The sequence below is a fragment of the Lygodium microphyllum genome, chromosome 12, assembly GCF_053477565.2.
Source record: "Lygodium microphyllum isolate KBCC chromosome 12, Lygodium_microphyllum_v1.1.10, whole genome shotgun sequence".
Classification (NCBI taxonomy): Eukaryota; Viridiplantae; Streptophyta; class Polypodiopsida; order Schizaeales; family Lygodiaceae; genus Lygodium; species Lygodium microphyllum.
The window spans coordinates 155,177,657-155,188,900 of record NC_141146.1 but is presented as its reverse complement, the minus strand read 5'-3'; the positions used below and the strand labels follow the sequence as shown (position 1 = coordinate 155,188,900).

At 38.6% G+C, this 11,244-nt stretch overlaps 1 protein-coding gene across 2 annotated transcripts; it reads right to left on the bottom strand.

The window, feature by feature from the left end:
* Positions 1–237: 237 nt before the first annotated feature.
* LOC148028470 (agamous-like MADS-box protein AGL3) lies at positions 238–10,682 on the bottom strand. 2 transcript variants are annotated; one of them, XM_087689063.1, is made up of 7 exons: positions 10,282–10,682; positions 8,901–8,960; positions 8,750–8,816; positions 8,572–8,630; positions 7,284–7,383; positions 7,123–7,208; positions 238–584 (listed from the first exon to the last, which is right to left on the bottom strand). In XM_087689063.1, exons 1-7 carry the CDS (start codon positions 10,464–10,466, stop codon positions 437–439), a joined length of 705 nt encoding a protein of 234 aa, XP_087545189.1. In that variant the 5' UTR covers positions 10,467–10,682; the 3' UTR covers positions 238–436. The 2 variants fall into 2 exon arrangements, with proteins under 2 accessions (XP_087545189.1, XP_087545190.1); XM_087689064.1 differs by lacking the exon at positions 8,750–8,816.
* Between the last annotated feature and the right edge of the window lie 562 nt (positions 10,683–11,244).

The following is an 11,244-nucleotide window of genomic DNA, read 5'->3' as shown; positions in this document are numbered from 1 at the left end:
AACTCCTAAATCCTAAACCCTAAATCCTAACCCCTAAATCCTAAACCCCTAGATCCTAGACCCTAAACCCTAAACCCTCGAGTATGTCCATAGACATGTTCCTAAAACAACTGAAAAGTTTAACTTCTTTCCTTTTCTCTATCTTCTCTCTCACCCCTCACACACACACACACACACACACACACACACACACACACACAAATATGAACTCTATAGTTGGAAAATTTTTGGTATAAAGTTATGATCTATGTAGTTTCATACATAAATGAGCGCTTGGTATATACAATAAGGTTGAAATACCTAAAGGTCTTTATATATTGGAATGGCCTCCACATGTTGGTTTATCATTAGTCAAAGGTCAATATCTATTGTTATCAAACATAGAAAGTTTTCATTCACTATTATTCTAGAAAGAGACCCTTGTGTCTATGCTAATTTAATCATTGTCAACACATGATTGTGTATCAAATTCTTCAAGGACTCCATCTGTTTCGATTTGATTTGATTTTGATTGGTCTTCAAGGGAACTTGTTTCATCACACTCTATATCTGCAAACATTTCTAGTATGTCCATAGACATGTCCCTAAAATAGTAGAAAAGATTAGCATCTCTCTCTCTCTCTCTCTGTCTCTCTCTCTCAACCATACAAAAAATAAATATGATATTAATATCACCACAATATTACACATATATATTGATGTGTTGCTTTATTAACTAGACAATTTGGATTTCTTGAAGGTGCATCTTTAGAACTATTGTATTTGAAAATGGGTGTATCACAAGTTATTAACCTTGAAGAAAAATTACTACTTTTGAGGGTTGTGATGCACCATAAAAGAAGAGTGCTCTAAATTGTTGTATTTGTGAATGTCCCCATAACATGGGGAGGTTAACAATTAAAGCTCACAACTCCCATTTTGAGATTTTTTGGGCATTTTAGACTCCCTCAAGCTTTAATTTAATTGCCTACTATAAATATTAATAGCCCTGTGTAGATATCCATATTGACTAGCTATATTATTTTGATTTAATCTTATTACTATATTATTTTGGTTGTAGGTTCTGAAAGCCCTAAACCTCAGGGCTTTCCAAACCTCCCTTTCAAAAATTAAAACCACCTTCCCTCCCCTTTCTCTCAAGTGTAATCTCTCTTTTTCTCTTCCCCCTCCCATTTTTAATTAAAAGCCCCTCCTCTCTCTCTCTCCCCCCCTCACATTGTAGGGCCTAGGCTCTCTCTCTCTCTCTCTCTCTCTCTCTCTCTCTCTCTCTCTCTCTCTCTCTCTCTCTCTCTCTCTCTCTCTCTCTCTCTCTCTCTCTCTCTCTCTCTCTCTCTCTCTCTCTCATGCATAATCCATCTATTTCTTTTCCCCCTCCCCTTTTTAATTAAATTCCCTTTCCCCCCTCTCTCTCATGTGTTTAAGAGAGATATAGATAGGAAAATAAAAAAGGAAAAGAGGGTGGAGAAGAAAAGGGGGAGAGAGATAGAGAGAAGAAAAAGAGAATGAGAAAAGAAGACGAAGAAGAGAGAGAATTATAGAGAGAGAAAATATAAAATTTTAGAAAAGAGATTTTTTTAAAATAAAAGAGAATGAAGAGAGAGAAGAAGAGAAAAAAGGAAAAAAGAGAAGAGGGAGAGAGAAGGAAAAGAGAGGAGAGAGGGAAAAGAGAGAGAAGAAAAGCAGAGAGAGAGAGAGAGAGAGAGAGAGAGAGAGAGAGAGAGAGAGAGAGAGAGAGAGAGAGAGAGAGAGAGAGAGAGAGAGAGAGAGAGAGAGAGAGGAGGAGGAGGAGGAGGAGGAGGAGGAAAAGAGAAAGAGAGATGGGGGAAAAGAGAAAAGAGAAAAGCATTTTTTTAAATTTATATATTTTTGGAGAGAGAGAGAGAGAGAGAGAGAGAGAGAGAGAGAGAGAGAGAGAGAGAGAGAGAAGATACAATTTAAAAGAGAGGGAGAGAAGAAAAAAAGGAAAATTAGGAGACAGGGGAGGAGAAGAAAAGGGGGCAAGAGAGAGAGAGGAGAAGAGAGAGAATTATATATAGGAAAAATATATCCAATTGGGTTAATTCTTATTAAGACACCACCTTTAGAAAAACACTAAAAGGCCTCATTCAATGTGTTGGGTTAATTCTTACTAAGATATCACCTTAAAAGAATCATCCCTTTAAAAATTAATCCCGGTTTTATGATTAGATAATGACATGGTGAGGAGGCTTGTAACAAATCTATTTATGAGGAAATCTTATAACTATTTTGAAAAAGCTTCTTGACAAAAAGGCCTTTTGGGATGCTCTTTGAGACAGTGTTCTAATATGAACTAAAAATACTTCTTCCTTTTTCATTAACTGTTGAGAAAGGCACTAAAATTGATCACTATTTTCGAAGACAATTTATAACTAGCTTTTAAACTAAAATTGATTGAGATGATAATTTCTCTTCACTAAAGAGATATACTTATAAAAATATGAAAATATGAAGACATTTGGAAATTGTATCATCAAGGTCTTAACTCTAGAAGCTCATAGAATATAGATACTAAAAAAAAAAGACTAGATAACCTTTTTTGAGAATACTATTGCTTTGTCTAGAAGGGAGCAATAGAGAAGGTGGTGCATAAGAAAGATAGAGCTTAAAGATCATTAAAACATAGATACCTCATACAAAATATTATAAGACTTATAAAGGAATATGTTTTAGACAAATCTTACTACTATATTATTTTGTATGTAGGTTCAGAAAATCCTGAACCTCTAGAGGGCTTCTTGAACCTAGCCCCCCTTTTTCAAACCTCTTTTTTTAAAATTAAAACCCATTCCCCTCTCTCTCAAGTGTAATCTCTCCCTAATTAAATCCGCATGACTTGTGTTCTACAAATCCGCATGACTTGTGTCAATTATCTAAGGTACCTACTGCCCTACAAAATATCTTAATGGTAGTTACAAAGGCCCTAAAGTTACTCTCATCCTTGTCTAGATAGAATGTTGTGTCATCCATAGATTCCACATCAAGAAGCTCCTTAACCTCAAAGTATGGGTAACCTAATACCTTTGATATGGCTCTAAAGAACGAGCTCACGACCTTTGCTACAAATAAGAACAAGAAGAGGTCACATGGATAATCCCATCTAACTAATATTTAAATGATGAATTTGTCTGTAAAGAAGGAGCTCGAGGCCTTTGTTACAAATAAGAACAAGAAGGGGGACTAGTGGATAACCCTATTTAACTAATCTCTAAATGTTAAATTTATCTTCTCACACACCACTGGTCATAACTTGGTTATTTTTTGAGAAGTAAAGAGCTGCTATTCCTTTAACCCATAATTGCTCTAGAAATCCCATCTTGAGCATTGTGCTATCTAAGAACTCCAAGTCAACATAATCATATGCCTTCTCAAAGTCAAGAAGGAGCACAATAACATCTTGGTTCCTAGATTGAGCTAAACATGTGGACTCCCAAAAAATAAAGATGTTGTCGAAGATGTTGCACTCTTAGATAAAACCTATTTGTGTGGGGTGTATAATACCTAGTATCAATGGGACTAGTCTAAGATTGATCACCTTTTCAAGGATCTTATAGGTGATTCCAAGCAAAGTGATTGGTCTCCACTATGTGATCTCTTGTTTGTCTCCACTTCCTTTGGGAAAATGGTGAATCAATCCCTCGAAAAGTCTCTTTGGTATTATACCCCTGATACCATAATTCTTGGAAAACTAAGAGGAGGCTTGCATTGATGAGATCCCAACAGCTCAACAAAAGGGATACTTGCTTGAGGACAATGTTAGAAGTGCCTTCTACAACTTTTCCTCTACAAAATGGGCCATTAGATATTGGCTCAGCTTATTTGTAATCACCTTTTTTGTGCTTTTCCATATTGTCTCTCTATTCCTCTCATAGCCTTGGGGCCTAGCAGTGGACACAAACAAAGCCTTGTACTATTGTGTAGTGACATGTCTCACCTTTGAATGGGCCATGTGCAATGGATCCATCTACTCTCTTGAGTCTCTTAACACTCTATCTAGAGTGTTTTAGCCTTGTGGCGTTTTAAAAAAAAACCGTTGATCACGTTACTAGATTAAGTCCAGAAGGAGACTCTCGCATGAAACCTATACTCTGATCTGGCCTCCTTTATATAATCAATCTCTACTTTGGGAATGTGCAACCTCTCAATTATCCATTTGCATCCAAGCTTTCTCTCAGCTCCTCTCTATAGGGCAACCAATCATGATCTAGTATATCTCTCCTTCTTTAAAAGACATTTTGTCCTCCTCACGGCATCGTCCTTGAAGAAGAAACTAATCTCCCATAGGCTCTCATCCAAGTCGCTAAGTGTGCATCCAATCGAGAAGGGTCAAGATCTCTAAATCTTTGTGACTAACTCTCTGAGATTGTCCCCAAACACAATATTAGTGAGTTTCCATTTTTTGAATACTAAAAAGGTGGTACCCGGACATCATGCCCATAAGTTTCTCAAAACTATATGATGTAACCTATCATTGGAAAGTGCCTGAAAAATGGAATCTGTTGAGCTATAGACCGCTCAATTTGGAGTTATAGTATTCAAGTTATGACAAATCCAAAGATTTGACCACGTGTCCTAAATTTATCGGAAATTCCCATATTCCCCAATATGATGTTCCCATTAAAGAAGTGCTATAGAATATTGACACTATTGCCACCCCTATGGGAAGACCAATCATCAATATAAAATTGGTTGATCTCCTACTCTCTTATATCTCCTAGAAAACTAGAGCAAGTCTATGGACTGGACAAACTCTATTGTGAACCATGGGTCCTTGCCTCTCATCTAGAATAAGAGCTCCTCCAAAGTAGCTTACTCTCCTCCTTTAATAGTTTTAGCATATCTGGCTCCTCAAGGGATTCCACCATAGTAAAGTTCCCCCCTACTATCCAATGATGTAATGGAGACTAACTAAGGGTAGGCCAAAATTATATCCTATCTTCTTGGCCATTCGAGGCATAAATGATCTATAGAGAGCAACGAGACTCCTCCACTCTCATTAAGAGCCACATACCTCTCCTTGAAATCACAATACCTCTCCTTGGAATCACAATACCCTAGTCTTATACTGAATGGATCCACTACTCTCAATGCATATGCATACTCTAGCGTATATATCTATATCTCCCATGGCTGTTATCCAATAAGTGTGACTTTGACCTAGCAGTATCTTCCTACATCATTGAGATAGCCTCTCTACCCAAGGATGGTGCTCATGCAACATGAGAAAATCAATCGATCCTCCCACTAATGCTCTGTGCAAATATCGACTCATGAGGCTTTGGCCATGCTTGAAGTGTCATCCTCTGAAGCCTCATACATTCCATATCCTCATGGAGTGCATCTCACCCTCCCAAACTAGCATGGCTCTACCACCCATGCATGTCTCTATTGTCTCCTAGAATACACCCTCTCATTGTCCTCTTTGCTAGCTCTGTTGTAGAGTGTAATGGGGGGAAGTACTCAAGTATGTGTCCAAGTCCTCTACCTCCTGGTCACTCTCGTGTGCCTCCTCAACCTCCCCAATCTTTTAGATGTTAAGTACTTGATATGGAATTAGCTCTAAGATCTTCATCTAGTGAGTTGAGAGTCTGGGAGATGATGGTGCATGCGCAACTTGCTACATCACCTTGATTAGGATGGTGTCACTACCTCTTTGGACTTGTCACATCTATCTATGGTGTTGCTCTATAAATGAAGGGATGTGGAATCTCTAGCTTTTTAGTAACCAAGAGAGTGGTTGTGGAAGCTGTAGGAGATTGAGATGGCACCATATGGATTGGTGGTGAAAGGATCTTAACCACTTTCCATGGTCAATTTGCGTGTATCAGCTTTAGGCCTCTCTGCTTGTACCCCTATCCCTCATCTACACACTCTCGCTATATCATCGGTGCTATCTCCTACTTTATCTAGCATTGCACTAGCTCTGGCGCTCTGCATCATTCCTCCTTCATGTCCTAGGTGTAGCACCTCCCTTATCTTTGAATGAGGTCTAGTGCTATCGAGTCTTGGGGCACTCTGCTTATAACATGTCCAATCATCTTGCAAGTGAAGCACTGGGTTGGGAGTCTTATGTGTGTGACAAGTTGGGTGGGAAAACCCCCATGGATAAAGGGAAACTTGATGGTCGAGGGAGATTCCTCAAGGAAGGACATAAAGGACTCCGTTGGAATGATAATGTGAATATATGGGTATTTGTGTGGGCCTTCTGAGACTACATCTACAAAATTTCTCTCTCATGGGGGAATGTGCTATCAATGTCAGGAAGGTATGGCATGAAGAAGCAACTATTCCACAAGGGTACCACTCATGTGACCGTGGCTAGGGTGTCAGTAATAGTTGATTAGATGGATTCCTTGAGAATATGAATGGATAAGAAATTTCCAACCAATTTGTAGGCCAAACAAGATGCCTCAACGGCTGTTACTCTATCCCTAAGTGCCAACTCTATGTTGAGAATGAAGCAAATTAGCACAAGAATGCATCAACCATGTGTGTGTGTGGGGCTACACTAGAGCCCCCTTGTGGTGGTGATGGAGAGCTGTGGCTGTAATCTCTTTTGACACACTAGTTCCATGTTACTATGGTGTTGACTATGACTGGACAATTGGTATTAAGCTCTGCTTGGTGATTTTGGTACATGAGGGGGATGTGCTGAAGTAGGGCACACACTATGATTTAGATTGGGTAAGGGATAATGATTCTAGAAAATTAGTTTCTCATGATTCAAAGCAATATTGGCTATAAGATTCATTTATACTTTTGCTTTGAAATCATACTATTAGTGAGTTCAAGTCACATGTTCATTCAGGGGTTACTATTAAGTAGAATACTACTGTGTAACTTTTGTATGAATACCTATAACAAGTGTTGGACCTTTGGCTAAAAAGGACTATTTTCTCTTACTTTCATTGAGAGAATGAAACATATCATATATATGTTTCAAATCTATTGGAATATTGATTTTATTTAGTTGTGTTTATGTTAAAGTTCAACTTTCTTATCATCTACTACTATAATACGTGTTTGGCTTAGCCAAGAAAAGAACTAAATAGTCATCTTGATAGCTTAGTGTATGCTTATAAAATATAGCTAACTAAGTCGTACCTTTCTTCTTTCATTGGATGATTTTCCAAGTTAGTCCATGAACTAAAGATTTGCCCTGAATCTATTTGATCCAGCATTGTCTTAACCTGAAGTTCATGCAAATATCATTACTTACTACACAAATCATATAATAAAATTTTGATAAACAATTTATGGATTACCTTCCAAGCTTGAATTGCTTGTAGTTTTGCATGTATATATCGTTCCAAAAATATAAGTTGTTGTAATGAGAATGATTTGTTTGGATGCCCTTCCCACACACTACAAATAGTTTGACCATGTTAAGAGCATAATATGTGCAAGTTTTCCAAAATTTGACAATGAAGAAGCAAGCATAAAGCAATCATCAAAGTAACTCTTATATTCATGGATGGATTGATCCTTATATGGAGGCCAAGTGGAATGATGGATTCCGAAGTATAACTAGAAAAACATATATTTCAAGTGCATTTTACAAGGGTCATACATCACACACACACTCTGTGTGTGTGTGTGTGTGTAGAGATGCATATGGACAAACAAACATAATATTTATATGTATACAGATGCATATGGGCAAACAAACATATATTAGTGTGTACAGATGCATATGGACAAACAAACATAATATTTATATGTATACATATGCATATGGGCGCACACACACACACACACACACACACACACACACACACACACACACACACACACACACACACACACACACACACACACACACACACACACACACACACACACACACACACACACACACACACACACACACACACACACACACACACACACACACACACACACACACACACACACACACACACACACACACACACACACACACACACACACACACACACACACACACACACACACACACACACACACACACACACACACACACACACACACACACACACACACACACACACACACACACACACACACACACACACACACACACACACACACACACACACACACACACACACACAAGCGCCATGTGCAACTATCCAACAATTTGACTAAGTACTACGATCCTAGACAAATATAATTTTATAAAATGATCCATTAAGTCTTTAAACCTTTATTTTGCAATGTTAGGCTTATAATCCTTCAAACATTAGAGCAAAAACATATACCTCAAGCAACACTCGGCTTTATGAATGATTCGTCGTAATTCTTGTTCATGGAATTGTAGCTCCTAGAGAAATTTGTAACACTTCTCTAAGCACAATATTGTGACCAATAAGACATGAAATGCCAAGAAGCGGCACAAAATGAGATCTATTCTTACCAATAGGTATCTTGCATCAAAAAAGGATGTATTGGTTTTTATCCAGCATCATGTGTGTTTAAGACCCAAGACCATTAGTAAGACATCATTTGATATTTAAACAATCTAACTATAATTCAATGTGCGAGTAGATAACTAGGATCTAGTCATGAATATACCTCTCAGTTTGTGGGTCACGGAGTTGGTAGCTTAGTTTGTGAGCTGCTGCTAGAAGAATCTAATCAAAAGAACAAGAGATATGAGTGGTTAAACTTTTGTATAGGCTTTGATATTTGTATGATTGATGAAGCAAATAGAAAGAGATTTAATGAAGCACTTTTATTAGCTTCCATTTACCTCTTCTTGTTCTATCTTCCTTGGCAAGTTGTTTATCTCAACTTCATTTGATAACTTTTGAGACTGACTGTAGAACCAAAAGAAACTTGCAACAAGACCAATACAAAGTCTACACGAAGTTTCAAATAAAGAAATTCAAAACCATGCTTACTTTTTGTCGCGCTCTTGCTTTGGTAAGCTTGCAAATTTCACAAGGACATCTTCTACAGGGCTGCAACGTATCATAAAACGATAAGATACTTATCACTAAAATTGTAAGATACTAAAAGAAATTACTTAGATTTGCATGCCACGATCAAGTACATGTGAATATATGTGAGTAGGTAAAAGGAGGCTACAATGTCTCCATTCACTATTGTTTTTAATGGCAAAATTTGATGCAATCAAGTACATGCTTAATATATGTGAGTGGGCAAAAGGAGGTTGCAACGTGTCCATTCACTATTGTTTTTCATGGTAAAATCTAATGCACTACTTCAACACACTAAACAAAATTTTGAAAATTAGTTATAGAGATTTTGGCACTTTCCACATACTTTAGAATCCTTTCTCATGCATGTTGGCTAAAAAATAAATGTGGCTATTGGCAATAAAGCTCGTTTAAAAATGGACAAGAGTAGTGAAGTTTTGTATTCTTCATCCGAATAGTACATGCATTGTAGCATCTGTTTACCCAAATTAGCTAATTTTGTCTAAGTTGAACTAATATCTTCATGGTCTAAAAGTATTTGAATGTCATTGAGTTGAGTTACTAATATCTAGCTACCGTGCCTAAAAACTATGTTACAAATAGAATGTGGTGTGTGAAATATTATGGTATGGGCTTGTTGCTTGAGTGGTGCTTTTGAGGATACATTTATGATATAATACAAGCATTAACAACACAATAATGTTGATGCATGATGCTTTATGTACTTACACAAGAAATTTTGGACAAATTTCCAAATTGTGGATTCTGACAACATCATGAGCTTCTTGTTTGAGTGGTGCTTTTGATGATACATTTATGATATAATACAAGCATTAACAGCATAATAACGTTGATGCATGATGCTTTATGTACTTACACTATAAGTTTTGGACAAATTTTCGCTATAATTTCCAAATTGTGGATTCTGACAACATCATGAGCTTTTGCAAAGGGGTTGGACCTCATACTTAGCTAGGTGTGGTTAGGATAGTGGGACGTGTCTCCAAACGTGCTTGGTTAGGACTTTAGTTTAACTTAAAGCAAGAAGCCCATGGCGTGGAGCAATATAAAGGGAAAGCAAGAGAAAATATCCCCTTTTGTCACATGGGAAAATGTCAGAAACCGCTATTGTGGCCCTTTTGTTTCAAGGTATTTGGTTTCAAAAACTTGACAACGCTCATGTATCACAATCCATGACACTATTCGATCGGTTCTGGACAGTGATTAATCTTTTCTGTTAGGAGCCATGTCTAGTCTTCTTTTCTTCGTATATCCAATTGCTCTCTTGAATATCCAAGAAAATTTTAGCGTATGTGATTGATTAGACAGACTATGAATGTACCTTTGCCTGCCGGAGAAGTAGGTAAGGTCTCCTGTAGGGGAAAAGAGGATGAGAGCCATGTCGATGTCGCAAAGCACAGAGAGCTCGTAGGCTTTCTTGAGGAGGCCGTTCTTCCTCTTGTTGAAAGTAACACGACGGCTCGATTCCTTGTGGATCTTCTCGATGGGAATGGGCTTCTTCCCCATGATTATCAATCATCTATCTTTCTCTCTCAATTGGTCGCGAGGAGAAAGGGGGATTCTTAGGAAGAAAGAGTGCCTTCTCACCCGGCCCTTTTCGGAAGGCACAAGAGAACTTTTAGGGCCAAAAATAGAGCATCTTAATAATCATACTTCGTGCATTTCCGAACCTTTGCAGAAATTTTAAAAGTTCTGAAACTTTGCTAAATTTCATCTCACGGGATTTACTGCTCACTGCAGAACGATCTCCTTCATGCTTACCCGTGTAGTCAGTCCTTTACTTTATCATAAGTGTCCCTTTGTACCTATAGTGGGGGTACCTTCTACTTGAGGCTTGGCTCTCCTTGGGCGCGTTGCAGCATGGGGCCCTAGTGCGTGTCGCTTGGGTATGGTTAAGTGGCTGGGGACTCCCACCACGAATAGGTGAGCGGGGATGGTGAGTGCAAACAGTGAGAGTGAGGGGGATAGGTAGTCTTTTTCATGGGGCGAGAGGTGAGTGGGGTGTTGTGCTACCGTGAAGGGTTTCGGGGATGCGTCCTTGCATAAGCACAAAGAAATATCAAGTGATATGAGGGATTCCTTGCCCGATGGGGGGAGGTAACATGGTGGACTGCTGAACCGCATCGGCGCTGGGCCGTGTCGCATTACCGTGCCGTGTCGACCTCCGTGTCGTGTTACCTTGCCGTGTCGACCTTTGTGTCGCGTTAGGCTGTGCCGTGCTGTGGTGCTGTGACGAGTTGGGGAAAGCGTGTTATGTTGTGCCATGCTGTGTTATGGTGTCATG